Here is a 15697-nt window from a genome sequence, read left to right on the forward strand (position 1 = left end):
TCCTGATTGTGTTCAGTTCACTGGTCTGTGTACAGAACGCCCACACAAGGAACACCACCAGGTGATTGGTCAACACAGGAGGGCTTCCCCTGCCCTTCTTGACCTTCCTCCGCTGCTGCTGGCATGGATTACATTAGCTACACTTAGGCACACATTCATTGTATCACAGCACCGAACACCTCCTGTCATATTTATGGTGTGCATGCGCGTGCGTGACAGTCCTCTCAACTGCCCAAATACCATGCATTGATGCCATTTTGTGAGAGTATTGTGATATAACAGCAACAGCAGCCCCAGGGGTAGCATTTTTTGTTTTTTTTGTATTTGACTGGGGTAAGCAATAACTGTCTGCTTTCAAACAGATGAACCATCTCACCATGGGTACATAGCCTTCAGCCAACCCAACGACAACAGGGATCAAGATGCTGCCCCGTCACACTCCTGTAATTGTTTGTATGAAGCCAAAAAGGGAAACTAGCAACAACTGTCTGTCCCCACTCGTCTGTACCCATGAATCATCAGCTTTTATTTGGAGCTAAATATGTAAATGAGGGCCTGTGGCCATCGCTGTGCATTCTCCCCCCTGCAACTCTTTATTCAGGCGATGAGGAAATTAATCACGTCACTCACAGATAGTGTGAACAACCATAAATGCTGCGGCTTCTGGATTGACAGTTGGACAGAGCATAAATAGACCAGTGAATTAGCACCAACAACAGCCACAGCTTGAATGGTGAAGTGCGTGTTTCCACAACAGAGAACAGGAGAGGGAATGGATCTTATACTTGTGACCGAAATTGGGAAAAATGCACAAAAAGAAATCTGTGTTTTAGCGTCTCTGAATATCCTGCCGTTTTGGCAGTTGCCACCAAACTGTTACTGTGTGTGTGTGTGTGTGTGTGTGTGTATGTTTGTGTCTGTTTTTGTGTGTGTGTTTGTTTGGAATCCAATTAAAGTGAAGGTAAAGCAGAGGCTCTGTGAAGATGACTTATTTCCTCCTGCCCCAGTTCACCATCACTGCTCCCCAACCACACACAATCCAATTGGGCATCCACTGAGCACTGCCACTGACCCAGCTCTTTATAACTGCAATCTTCTCACAGGGAAGCCCTCTCTTACTTTGCTTTCTCTGACTTTCTCTCTCTATCCCTCTTTTGACGTGAGTGAAGGTTCATTCCATCCCCATGGTGTGAAGTCCGCAATGGATGGTTTCGAACCCCCGGGACCAAATTCCAAAACACTGTTCAGCGTGTGGACTGTTACACTGCATATCAGAGAGAACAGCCTTTAGATGGTTCTCCTCATCCCATCTGGGGCATGTAGAAAGCATAGGCCTTGATACACAGCGATGAAATTACAGGCTGGAAAACAGGTTGTGATTAAAACATATGACTAAAAATACCTATGTCTTAAACAAGCCTGCGTAAACCAACCAAGCACAAGCTGTAAAGCCTATGTATTGTAAAGGTCCATATTGTTCCATTCAACCGAGTAGTTACATCTTGTACCTCAAGGGTATAGAATCTAAAATTAGCATAACAAAGCTAACTATCTATTGCTAGAGGATCCTCAAAGATGCCTATATGTACGGTAGCCAGTGTTATTTATAGTGACCACCTAGAGTGTCTCTGGGTCTCATAGCAGTTGGGCATCTTTCATGCTTCTGGAATAGACAGTTTGGTAAGTGCAGCCGGCAATTAGTAAATGAGGCAGCAAGTCCCACCCGAGGGTTGTGTCAGAGGTGCGTGCCGAGCATTAATCACAGAGTATTATTGATCGCACCACAGTCAGACTTGTCAACTCTGGGAATCAACCGTCCCAGACAGGGGTTAGGGGGTGTGTGGGGGATGCAGGAACCAGTGAGGGAGCACCAGACACAGTCATTAGGGCAGGAAAAGTGTGTTTGTCACTGAAACCAACCATGTGAAGTGTCCTTCCCCCCCCCCCCTCCCCAAGGAGGACAGAGATTCTGTTTGTTCTCCGCTTGCAGCCCAGCTCTGACCACAACACAGACTCATTTAGCATTACGCTGCGCGCCGTGCCGCAGTGCCCAGAACAATACTGACACCCAGTTAGGACAGGAGTGACAGAGATGCTGGCGTGATCCTCGATGATGGCCGGAGCAAGGTGACTTCTGCCCTTTGGCTAACAAGCCTCTCAACACACTGACTGACGTGTCACGAGTTGTTAGATGTGACACAAACTTTGATCCCAGGTGTGGGGTCTCTTTCCCCACTAAGCCCCAATGCTCAAACAGCTATATAAAGACAACATATCTAACACAAACCCCCACACACATAATGGAAAGACCAAGACCCCCCCCCCCCCCCCCCCCCCGCCCCCTCCCCCCCAAATAGCCTAGCTCTGCAAGACTAATAGGGAGGACCAAGGAGGATAAAAAGGGTTGGGAGGGGGCCTTTCAAAATGTGTGGCCATAGAGACAAGGTAGACAATTGGTCCCATGACCCATGTAACCTCTCCATCCAAAAGAACGTGTTCTTTCATTGATAGACATAGCCTGGAATAGATCTCCAGTCCTCTTTAAACCCCAATATTTGTTAACTTGCCTGAGTCTTTTTCTTATTTCATTAATAATTACAAAACCACTCACATTAAATTCGTGTTTCACTTGGTATTAAAGACAGACTGGACGTTTTAAAGTGAAATTACTTTGATGAAAAGTCTGTGCGTTTTTAATCCTCAAAAGTAAATCCCACAGGCATTTATTGTTCCAGTCTATTATGAATGATTGAGTGTTTCAGCGTCCGCCTCGTCTTCACGCGAACATCAAAACGGTCGCCAACGGCTTCCAGAACGCCAGATAGACGGAGAGCCGTCGCCCAGGGGAGAGCAGGAACCTTTGTCGTGTCTGTAGTTCATCTCTCAAAAGACTCATTTGTCACTTGTCAGAATGTAGATTTAGTGTGAACCAGGTTTCCTCTATGTGCGTTTGTTTTTTCTTTTTCTTCGTTGATTCCCCAATGGTCCAAATCAAAAGGCGTCAAATAGAGCTGCGTTTGATGCTAAAAGCTCTCCTGTCTTTGAACGAAGGTTATGTAAACCAGGTCTTTTGTGATGCTTTTTTTACGCACACCCTATTAAAAGGGTTAATTGGTTCTATTAATCGCAAGGCCTTCGTCCGGTTTTGATGCATTTATGCTGAACCCAACACGTTTCCTTGGCTCTATCTGTCACATAGGCCTATATTTCTACTTAACAAACATGTTTGCAGTGCAATCAACCTTCAAAGTACCTTTTGAATTTTGGAACCATTTCCCCGGCGGCTCCAGAGGTCGTTTCCCCCCATCACATTATGGCCCGGCATCACTCTGATTATGCACCGAAGTGCACCTATGAGCTAATTAAGCGACGATCAATAAAAGACCTGGATGCTCCTCGCGTTTGGACGTATCCCAGGCTCTCCTATTATTGGCCTTCTGCTCAGGCTTCAAAAGGGATTTCTGCAGGCTATCCCCGGCAGAGCTCCGATGACAAACTGAAGGTTTCGGCAAAGTTTGCATTTCCTTCCCTCGCTTTCTTTTTGTGTTCTGAATCTGATTATGAGTGTGAGAAAGGAGCAGCACCTCCGGGCCCACTCGGGAGAATGGTATATTTACGGACTCTTCAAAAGCACACAGATTTGTCATGCTGTCAGATTTACCAGGTTTATGAAGTGAAACCCTGGAGGGATTTGTGACGAACATGAACCGAACTGAAGGATGGTCGGCTGTGTGTCGCATACACATGGAGTATAATTATGAATTGAAAGGGTGTGGTTTTGCTGTACGTGAGAAATACTGGGGAAACTGTCATGCAAACTCAGAATTTAGATAATATTTGCAGTGTGCGTTTTCTAAATATGAGGTTGTGTAAGGTGTTTTGTGGTGATGAGGACAGCAGTTGATGCTTTGACTCAAGTCGGCATGGCCGCCCTATGATGTCACTGAGATGTGCCAACACAGAGTTGATGACCTCTACAAGCAAAGGTGAAACAGTCAGTGACCAACTCTCTCTCTTAGCATCCAAACCCCAGCATGGGGTCAGAGGATGATATCATCCGGACACATAACCCCCCCCACCCACCCTCCCCATCACACACACATACACACACACATACACACACACACATACACACACACACATACACACACACACATACACACACACACACATACACACACACACATACACGCATACACACATACACACACACACATAAACAAACACACACAGAAAACACAAAAAAAACTTGGAATGATATCTCAAGGACTCTCCATCACATGCTGTGTGGTTTCTAGGACCGAGGCCAGGATCGTGAGAAACTGGGCTGCTTCTTTTGTGGTTCTGGCCAGCACGGTGCTTAAGGGAGACCCAAGCTGCGTTTCCCAGTACTCCCCAATCATCCTGGAACAGCAGAATCACAACACATTCACAGGGATCTCACTCTGGATATGGTTCGTCCCTGCTGTGAGGAAAGAAAGAGTGCACGAGCGCACGACAAACAAACTCGCCTTTTCATTTTGTATCGTGTCATGTATAGGGTCAGAGTTTGGTTACATAAATGGAGAATGTGTTTTAATGTCAGCTGGCTTTGATAATCCATGAAAAAATTTGAGGTGGCTTGCCTTCTTGCTTGTCCTTTTCTGGTCCTGCTGAGCAGGTGGTTGTTTGGTAACAGCAGGTGCCAACATGAGGCATTGCCTTGGACCAAATGGTGAGTCTGTGCCAGTCAGTACACTTCCATAAAGGCTCTGACCTCAACTGTCAGCCAGCAAATGCTCTTCTGCTTCACAATTGACAGGCCTCATACAGTACACAATAAAAAACAAATCAAATACACTCGAATGCTAAAATTGTTGTGTATATATCGCAGCAACACATGGACAATCCACCACAAAAAGGTTGTACGTGTTATTCCGGGCAAAGTAAAACGGCCAGGAGTTGATTAATCAAACAAAAGGTTCTGTTGATTCTTTTGCTGTGTAAAATCTTGTCACGCGTGTGATGGTTCAGGGTACAAGATGCAGAGCGTTGCTGGATCAATAGCTCAGCATGCTTACCCTTGCATGACTTGGGAATTGGCTTAATCCCCTCATCAGTGCTCAACTGTTATGAACTCTCACATTGTGTCGACCTCCACCTAGAGTATCTGTTTTCCCATCCACTATCTACACCTTTAGTCTGGGTCAAGGGGCTGGTTCTGAATGGTACAGGCGGGGAAAAAAACAGACCAGAATCAGTAAGCAACGGGAATAGAGGTTCTCATCAAGCACAACTCATACACAATAAGGAAGGCCAACGAATCTGGTGACTATCATGACAAAACCTGGACCTGCATGCTCTGTTTGAGTTTCATCAGGATCTCCCAGCTAAGTGGGTCACGGACGTTTATGTAAGATCCACCGAAACTATAAATATGTGCGCTTACACATAAAGAACAGTTTTTTGTGTGGTTCCGTCAACAGCTGGTCATTTCGATTTAGTGTGAAAGGTGATGATGAGGTGAGTTCAACTTCCATTCCATGTTTTCCTCCCTTCGCTATCTTTCTCTCCCCCCTCCTCCTTCTCCCTGTCTCTCTCTCTCTCTCCCTCTCTCTCTCTCTCTCTCTCTCTCTCTCCTCTCTCTCTCTCTCTCTCTCTCTCTCTCTCTCTCTCTCTCTCTCTCTCTCCCCCCCCCCCTCTCTCTCTCTCTCTCTCTCTCCCCCTTCCCCTCCTCCTTCTCCCTGTTTCTCTCTATCCTCATCACCCCCTCAGGTGATAGTAAGTCAAACGCAGCAATAAGGAGGAGGTTGAAGCAGGGGGCTCATTTCAGCACAGTCCGGCGTGCTTCACGTGCTCTGCCGTGACTCAGGGATCTGAGGGGCTGATGCTCATGCAAGGTGCCACCAGTCAGAATATGTTTGGGTAAGAGATTGAAGCATCCTTGCTATGAGCTACACGTGTCAGTGTGACCTCATAGGTTGTATCAAAAACACTCAGCACTGCACCTTCCCTGCAGTACATAACTATCTGGTGTGCCAGGCTCATAATTGTGCTCCCCGTCCTCATTGTCAAAGGCTAACCCTGTTGAAATTTGAACCAGGAGATCTCACTCATGACACCTAAATGAACCAGGTGTCTATTATTACTTTTATAGAATATACTTTGAAAGAAATTACCAGGGTACATACACAGAAAAATATGATGGGACTAGGTACTGTATTACATGACTTGAGTTTGTTTGTGTGTTTGTGTCACATAAACATCTAATTAAGACATTCATCCTGACACTACCTGCTATAGTCTACATATAGCAACGTCACCACTGGGTTCATCTGCATAGCTGTCAAGACACCTAGTTTTAAGGGTGTCTGACAAGGAATATAATTACTAAGGACCAAAATAACCACGACATTTACAAGGCAACAACATAATTGTCACTGCAGGGTTACTCACTTATAGCATAGCACTCCACCGTCTCAACATCGCAACAGTATTGCCCTCCTGTTAACATAAATATTGATCAAAGAATTTGCATCCTCATGATGTATCACTTACAGTTTGAGTGGCAATCAAGGCAAGTTGTTCGTTTTTGGCTGGACTCCTCAAGTACGGCATTGGCGAAACGATACTTTAACAGCATGTGTATATTACACATCTAGTGATAGCCCCAAAACTTTGAACACTGTCTCTCTACATACGGGATCTTTGGTACAAATAGGCATTAATCTTTTGGGTGGACAATAAGGACATGCCCATTGATGTAACTGTTATAATTACATAACAATTGTGTGATTTCACCACACTTTGAACACTCAGGCGAACCACTGAAGTCAGCGAAGTGTATTAACTTGAATGAGATGCAACTCTCTGGTTATACTTTTGATGAAACCCTAATATCCCACTGTGATTTTAGACAGGAGATTGTTTTTTTCAAAATACACAACTTTGCTACTATTAGTGAACTATCCCCAGAGGCTATTTCAGTTTATGTGAAGGACAGTGTCAGGGCTGGTAGGGTAATCAGTGTTGGAGTTAGCAGGATGTATAAAAGAAATCTAACCATACCTACACCCATATGTACACACACTCAAGTTCAACCATTGAACCAGGCAGTAGCAGCTAGCGTCACATTGATCTACAGGCTATGAACATTTGCTCTGCAGTGTTTCATAACTCTGCTCTCTTTGCGTTCTTTCTCCTGACATTTACTTTTGTGTTATTGGATGTCCATGCTCAATATCCCAGATATGATCTGCAAAGAGGCCTTGTCCTGGTGTGCATTGGCTGCACTGCCCACACCCCGACTCAGGAAAGACAGAGACACAAGACAAGACAAAGAGACTGTCCTTTAAGGATATCTGGTAAACTGCTGTTCCTTAAGCTAACCAAGTACATCACTGTGGTGACATTCTTGTCAGTCCGGGTTGAAAAGGTTCTAGCAAGTCTTTCATAAGTGGTATAGCCCCATGCAGTTAATCAATCAAGATGTGGAAGTGAAGCAGTTGGCTGTTTGTTAGTCACTCCACTTCATGGATTGACGTAGCCACCTGAAAGAAGAGTTCTTAATACTGTGACATCGGTTTTAGGTAAAGATGTTACTGGCTATGACATGGAATGACCAATGACCCCCATTAAGCCTATCCCACAGTTTTGTGGATAAAAACAGACAATAACCTTGGTGAACTGGTGGCTGTTGTGCAGAATGATAATGTGCCTGCTGAGTGGGTTTTGATGCAAACGGAAATTCACAGATGACGCAGTGAGAGGCTCTTGTCCTTCTAAAAAGCCCCCAAACTACCCTGCATGATGATTGTCATCATCTTTCAGACACTGATTATGGTCGTCATTTCTTCAAATTTTGGATGAACGTACTTGACAATAGAGCAAAGGGAGAACATTACATTGCATTGATGAGGGGTGACCAGGCATCCACAACCTAAAAGAGAGAACATTGAGAATATTGAGAGAAAATACAAATTCTCTCTCTCTCTCTCTCTCTCTCTCTCTCTCTCTCTCTCTCTCTCTCTCTCTCTCTCTCTCTCTCTCTCTCTCTCTCTCTCTCTCTCTCTCTCTCTCTCTCTCTCTCTCTCTCTCTCTGTCTCTCACACACACACACACACTCAAGGCAAACACATTGTCACTCTTCAATGCACCTTGTATCTCCATTCGAGGTTGAAGTCATAATATGCACTGTAAGAGTGGTCTTAATAGATTGTGTTGTCTGACTGAAAGCAGACTATTCTAGAATCTGTACAAGGTGGTGGTAATTTAAGACTTCTGTGCCATTTTCTGCATGTTGTACGTTCACCTTCGAGGTAAAAACGTTCATTAATTGTAATAAATAAATAAATAATAATAATAATAAAGGGGCCATGAGTTGCCATCACGTTGTCTTGCTCGGGCATAGTTAAGTTTAGACAAATATGTACCGACTGGGAAAACAACGCCCATGTGTCACATATTACTGTCTGCATTAACATTCAAATGCAATTCTTTGTCACCATTGAGTTGCCAGTTTTTTTATTTCTTTTTTATCGTTTCTTTATGTAGCTAGTGGAACAACAACGCCATCGCTCGGACATTTTAGAAAGTGTTTGAGGCGCGTGAGAGGAGTAACCCGGAAACAGTAGTATGAACTGTAACGTCACTAAAAGCACGAGGCGGAAGTACGGAAAACACGCTGGGAATTCAGCATGGCAGCGTGCAACATAGAAGATGTACTGGCGAAAGCCGAAAGAGACGAAGCTGAAAAACTCAAAAGTATCTCTGTTCAGAAAGAACTGGATCTCGAATTCGACATAGGCAATCTGCTGGCATACGACAAGAACCGTATTGAAGTCCAAGTGTTTCGTACGCAGAAGAAAGAGGAGTTCCTATGTTCTCTAGCTCGTGACAACACGCAGCTTCTTGTAAATGAGATATGGAAGCAACCAACTGAGAGGGTTCAGGAGGTGATCGTAGTCAAACTACCTGAACCGACTACTCGACTTCCCAGAGAAAAACCTGCTCCCAAGCCCAAAGCCCCTACCAAATGGGAAGAATTTGCAAAGCTGAAAGGAATTCAGAAGAAAAAGAAAACAAATCTGGTATGGGATGATGTTGCGAAGGATTGGAAGCGGCGTTGGGGCTACAAGAGGGCCAACGACGACACCAAGGAATGGATGATTGAGGTTCCCGTGACTGCCGACCCGAATGAGGACCAATTTGCAAAACGCAACAAAGCCAAGAAAGAGAGAGTGGCAAAGAACGAGTTGCACCGACTGAGGAACATAGCCAGGGCACAGAAAATTAAAGTGCCCGGCGTTGGACTCACACCAACACTTCAGCAGTCTCAAACTGACTTGACTAGAGCTGTCAATGTGGCCAAGGCGTCCACCGCATCAGTTGGGAAGTTTCAAGACCGCTTACCCAAGGAAAAAGCTCCTAAAAACACAGGCAAGAAGAGGAAATTCCAACCGAACATTGGCGACTTTAAAAGTGAAAAGGAAAGACACCTGGAACTTCTAAGAGTAATGGACACTAAGAAACCACGACTTGACGTCAACAAAGCTGCCAATAAGCAAATGCGCGAGGAGGACAGAGAGGCGGCGTCCAAGTTTAGAAAGGGCTCTGGAAAGAAGGGACGAGGCAGCTTCTCTGGGAAGGGGAAAGGTGGTGGAGGAGGGGGCAAGGGTGGGAAAGGTGGAGGCGGCAAGGGTGGGAAAGGTAGAGGCAAAGGAGGTAAACCTACTGGGGGTAAAGGAGCTGGGGGGAACAGTCGGGCTAGGCCTGGGAAGCATTGAGCAGGAAAGCCTTTAAATGTGACTTGGAGGTACTCCTAAGTGCCACTATTGCGTTGATCATTAGAAAATAAATGCAACCTGGCCCAGACAACAACCATAAGAAGTGACAAGCTAATGTTATTATGCCTCTGTCTCCCCCTGTATTCGGGTGGGTTGCATTGTACATGGTGAATTGTCAGTGAATATTGTAAATATATTACACATTTCTGTGCAAGTTGTTTTTGATTGGTTGTTTCATCAGTCGGGGATTAATATCTTATATATTTCTTAATGTGCAAGACATGGATATACGTTTGGATATTCATATTAAAAGTGTAACTTCCTAAATTGATATCCTCATTTTTGTCTCATAGTAGAATAAGTATTCAGCTGCATCTCCAGAGGTAAGGCTAGCTTGTGTCTGAAGACGTAAATCTAACAATAAAACATCTAAAACATGTTCCTTTCTTCACGGTCAACACACTGTAGGAATATGCCTATAGTACACCTCTATATAGACTATTCAGGAAGTTTGATAGGAGATATAGCACTGTGGACAGTGCAAGAGACAGTACAAGACTGATGGGAGGGTGAGTGGCACATGCTTTAGGACATCAATTATTAATCTTGGCCGGGTTTCCCAGATTCGTTAAGAAACTCTTAACGCTCAGAGATTCTTAGGAGCATTCTAGAGCGTTCTTAGAGCTTCTTAACGATTCTGGGAAACCTGGCCCCCTTCAGTAAAACATTAACCATTTTCTAGAGCTTTTAGGAATAGGCTAAATTGTTGAGTATTTCAAGGATTACCGCCATGTCCGCGTAAGGCACTTTGGATATTCCCGTATCTGAGGAATAGAGGCCTTTCTCAGAACTAGTTACATGAATTACCAGTCTAATGAGCTTAGTCCTGAATGGTTATGTAAAGACTTGGTTTAGACACTGAACCACGTTTACATGTTTATCTTGTTTGTAACTTTCTGGTCACTTGTTGATCCAGTCACCTTAAAAAAAATCTGGGTCATCATACAAATACAGCCAAGACAGTTTGGTCTAAAATAAATAATCATATTTTTTACATGTTTATAATGAAGACAAAGGGTAAAATAATATTACAAGACAAATCATATTTAATACATTTGATGTGTTTGAATTCTATCCATCAAGAAGACTGATCTTTGATTTTTTTTAAACATTTAATCCACCTGACTGCATAATCTCCCACATTCTTGATGGATGATGTTTGACTACAGCTCAAGCCCCACCCCAGCAAAGCCCAGATGCACTCAGTCAGACCACCATCTGTTGAGTGGTTCATTCCCAGTCAAAAACTGTTCATCTCTGTCTAATCCCCTCCACTGACACTGATGAATGGGACACTGTCAATAGCCCACATTAATCAACCACTCTTGACGTGAGATTTATGAATTCTGGTCCTTGTTTGGCGGGCGAAGGTTGCGGTCTCCCTGACTCCACCTCATGCATTGGTCTGACCAGATGGAGACAAAGGCATTACAGGCTGGCATGGTTGAACATGATGATACACATGACACTTGTATTCTCTCAGAGCACAGTAAGGGCATGGGAAGGGGGGGGGAGGGATAATAAATTCACCATTCATGCAGGATTTTATTACATCATAATTGTAATTTTTAAGTTACAAATGTATTACTCGAAAAGTAGTACTCTTAGTCTGCAGAAGTCCAATGACCACCCACCATGAATACATTTTGTGATACAGTAGTGTTTGTGTGTACGTATTGAGCCTTAATTCGAGCGTGTGTGTGTCTACGTATTCAGCCTAAACAAGTGTGTGTGTGTACGTATTCAGCCTGAACTAGTGTGTGTGTGTGTGTGTGTGTGTGTGTGTATGTATTCAGCCTGAACAAGTGTGTGTGTGTGTGTACGTATTCAGCCTGAACAAGTGTGTGTGTTCAGAGCTTCCAGTAGGTCTGCAGTGGATTAGTCACCTGGATGTTTATTACAGGCAGGCAGAGAGGCTGGAGGGAAACCTCAGCGAGGCTGGAGGGAAGTCTCAGAGAGGCTGGAGGGAAGCCAAAGCGAGGCTGGAGGGAAGTCTCAGAGAGGCTGGAGGGAAGTCTCAGAGAGGCTGGAGGGAAGTCTCAGAGAGGCTGGAGGGAAGCCTCAGAGAGGCTGGAGGGAAGTCTCAGAGAGGCTGGAGGGAAGCCAAAGCGAGGCTGGAGGGAAGTCTCAGAGAGGCTGGAGGGAAGTCTCAGAGAGGCTGGAGGGAAGCCAAAGCGAGGCTGGAGGGAAGTCTCAGAGAGGCTGGAGGGAAGTCTCAGTGAGGCTGGAGGGAAGTCTCAGCGAGGCTGGAGGGAAGTCTCAGCGAGGCTGAAGGGAAGTCTCAGCGAGGCTGGAGGGAAGTCTCAGCGAGGCTGGAGGGAAGTCTCAGAGAGGCTGGAGGGAAGTCTCAGAGAGGCTGGAGGGAAGTCTCAGCGAGGCTGGAGGCTGTGGAACCCAGGCTGTAAGGATGCGACACATTTACATGCAGAGTGACGAGCACCTTCAGGTCTTCACCACTGTCCTCTCCTCTCAAGGTGAGTGAACATGTCGGCAGCATATTAGACTGCAACTGCCATCAGAAAGATGATGCATCGTGTCTAATCCAATAGACTAGTTGCTATCTCTTGTTTTGTCCTGTTATGATGGTGCAATGTGAAGGGGTAATAGATAAGATACAGTTATCATAAACAGTTATGCATTCTGCTTGTGTTATGAAATTTATTGTTTAAACTGTATTTACTGTATATGCACCCACATGACTGATCTCTTGCTGGTTTGCAATCAACAGGGGGAGACTTTGGTACAAACATGAAGAAGCTGAGAGGGTAAGTTGTTCCTGTGTTTAAACAGTAAAGAAGCAATTCAGCTTTGGATAAAGGACGCTGCTAAATTGATAATGAAAAAAACTAACAAATACTAATAGCCATAAAAAAGTTTAAATAGGGATTTTCATCTTTTGTGCAACATTTTGCTTCATTTTTTTATGAGCGTCTTTGGTTTTCAACATTTCTAACTTCTTGCAAAGCCCTCTACATGGCAAGTAATCTGTAATGAAAACAAACAAATAGAACAGCTCAATTAGGGCAGAAGATTTAAAGTTTCTTTTTAACTGCAAAGGAAATAATCTATGACGCTTCTTAACACACTTAATCCCGTCCATTCACTCAGTCAGTAAGACTCCTGTCAGGACAAGCACACAGGAGAAAGCTAATATTACGACATTACCAAGCATTCACTTCAAAACAATAGCATAACATATGGCACCGCACGTTTGCCATATTACTCCAGATCTTGATGTTGTTTGACGATGCGTTTCCTGTTTTGTCCTGCAGATGGCGGTATCGCACAGTTACAAGCCCCATTGGCCCGACGAACTTGAGCTCTCGCAGGGTGATGTCATGCAAGTCGTGTCCAAACATGAGGGGGCGAGGGGGTTTGGGCGCCTGCAGAGTGTCCAGCAGGGAAATGTTCCCAACTCCTGTGTGATGGAGCTTAGCCAGGTTGGTGGCTGTGTGCATCATCATGACTCAGTTTACAGCACTTTAAACAGTGTCTTTCAATTATTCTATTTCTAATTCTTGACTTTAAGGCTTTTGGGCCAAAAACAGACCCACACACCAGCAACACAGTGTGGTTGTGTGCAGCTTGTCGGTAATAGCTCAGTAGAGTGTCAGTACAGCATGTCAGGTAAGACTATCTTACAGCATGTCAGGTAAGACTATCTTACAGGGTCAGCCTGTGGTTTTGTGAGGACAGCAGGGTAACAGGACTGAGGTAATCTCCACTGTTGCTTGTGTTCCCAGGGGGATGAGCCGTCCCGAGATCTCCGTAGATCACTTTCAGGACCACACTCAGCGCCAGACCTTGTTTGGTGGGTGCGGGCTGGCTTTGCTAGGTGAGTGCAGGCATTGCAGCACAACCACATTATGCACACTCACACGCACACACACACACACACATCCCACAGGTTTGTGCACACGCACACACATCACCACCCAGCAGCTGCTCCATCATCATTCTCCCCCACCCCCACCCCCGGCCCCAGCCCCAGCCCCAGCCCCAACACCATTCCACTCCGCCCAGCGCCCCTGAACAGGTGGCCTCTCTCGTCCCTCATTAGTTGACAAAGCACACAGATTACCCCCACCCCTCCCTGATCAATTCCCTCTCAGTGCACTGCTGCTCCCTAAGGCACACCCCACCAGAGGCTGTCTCCGGGCCAGCTCACACACACACATTCACTGTAATTATTCATCAGTGTCTAAGACCATGGGTAGGGCAACAAGTTCTGTTGATTTTAGAGAGAAACTTGCTTCGATGTTTCTAAAAAGATTATATGAGGTGTGTGGAAAAACTACAGTATTGTTCCTTTTGTTTTTTTATTTATTGTTCCTTATGTTTTTTGTAATGTTTTTATGTACTTATAAAATGTACTTTTATTTTTATTTTTATAATCTCTATGCAGCATAGACAGTGGTTGTATGTCAAGGTGAATCCTGAGATGTGTCACACAGACTCACACACACACACACACACACACCTACACACACACACAGCCCCAGAACAGCGCTTGTCTTGTCTGTGAGAGGTGGAATTTGGGTCACAGGGAATAAACAGGGCCTTTGTGTTTGTTGTTTCCCCTCTGTCCCCCAGTGGACACTGGATGCAGGCCCCAAGAGGGGGCAACAGGAGAGGGGGGCTGCTGGAGGGGGCTAGGGGGCCGCTGGAGGGGGCTAGGGGGCCGCTGGAGGGGGCTAGGGGCCGCTGGAGGGGGCTAGGGGGCTCCTGGAGGGGGCTAGGGGGGAGAAGCAGGGCCCCATACTAGTGCTGAGGCCCCAGAACCAGACCCAACTCCCACAGGCCCCTAAACCCCCAGCACCCAGTGCCCCAGGTCTGCTCCAAAGGATCCTGTCGAAGTCCCGGAAAAGGAGCGAGAACCAGGGGGCTACCAACGGAGCCTTCGAAGCTGACTGGGAGGGCCTCTTCTACGGGCAGCTCGGCCTGCTCCATCCAGTAGCCTGAGGCGTGGTGGTGGTGGTGGGGGGGGGAGGACAATATGGAGGAGAAGGTGTCCCCGTGGTAGAAAGAGGAAATCACGTTAAAGCTGGTTATCACTGGGGGAAGGTGTTACCCTGTCACTCATGCTGTAGGTATGGGTGGTTCTCTCTGACTGTGGATCCTGGAGCCACCCATACAGGAGTTCACTGGAGTCTGGACTGTTAAGCAGGTCTATCAGGAAGGTGCTTTTGTGGCCAATGTGTGAAAATGCAAGCCAGTGTGAATAGAAATGGGGGTGAATATATAAAGCCACAGTTCCATAATAATCATAGAGAGATGTACATAACTATTTGCAAAGGTAACTATAATGTACTAGCTTACTCTAGCCAACTCATGTCCTGCCATGTTCCACGAATATACCTCAGATTATTTTGTTCCATGCTGTCACTCATTGGTCAATCTCCTTAGTTACTGTCATAATCTGCATTATATTGATGATGTTTTGTTTTGATGAGATGTGTTTATGAGATAAAAACAAACAAACATCAAAGCTACGACTGTTCTCCTCTGATTATCAACATTAGCTTAGTCTACAGTCCCTATGGAATGTCCATGGAGTTTGCAAAACCTCTCGTTCTACATTGGGGAAAGAAAAAAATAGCTTTCTCAAGCGAAAGGAAGTGTGATTGAGGCATGCTGAAAGCCCTGCCAAAGGAAATGGCATCATTATTGTGAGGGTTGCCACAGCAACGCTGAGGCAGCTCTCAGTAGTTCCGTCTCGTCCTCCTTGGTGCCTCCCAGCAGGAACGCAGCAGGCCTGAGCTCTAGAATGTATCCTTTCTAAGGACACAGGCGCCACCCCATAATACTCTGCCCAACCTTGACCTCCGGGGGGACTGAGAACCCGTCATACTGCCACCCACCACTGCTATGAT

At 45.5% G+C, this 15697-nt stretch overlaps 1 protein-coding gene across 1 annotated transcript; it reads left to right on the forward strand.

Moving 5' to 3' along the window:
• The first annotated feature begins 8642 nt into the window (after positions 1 to 8642).
• On the forward strand, positions 8643 to 10091 carry rrs1 (ribosome biogenesis regulator 1 homolog). Its single transcript, XM_047023569.1, has one exon. It carries the CDS (start codon positions 8676 to 8678, stop codon positions 9762 to 9764), a length of 1089 nt encoding a protein of 362 aa, XP_046879525.1. The 5' UTR covers positions 8643 to 8675; the 3' UTR covers positions 9765 to 10091.
• The last annotated feature ends 5606 nt before the right edge of the window (positions 10092 to 15697 follow it).

The sequence above is a fragment of the Hypomesus transpacificus genome, chromosome 8 (genome assembly GCF_021917145.1).
Source record: "Hypomesus transpacificus isolate Combined female chromosome 8, fHypTra1, whole genome shotgun sequence".
Classification (NCBI taxonomy): Eukaryota; Metazoa; Chordata; class Actinopteri; order Osmeriformes; family Osmeridae; genus Hypomesus; species Hypomesus transpacificus.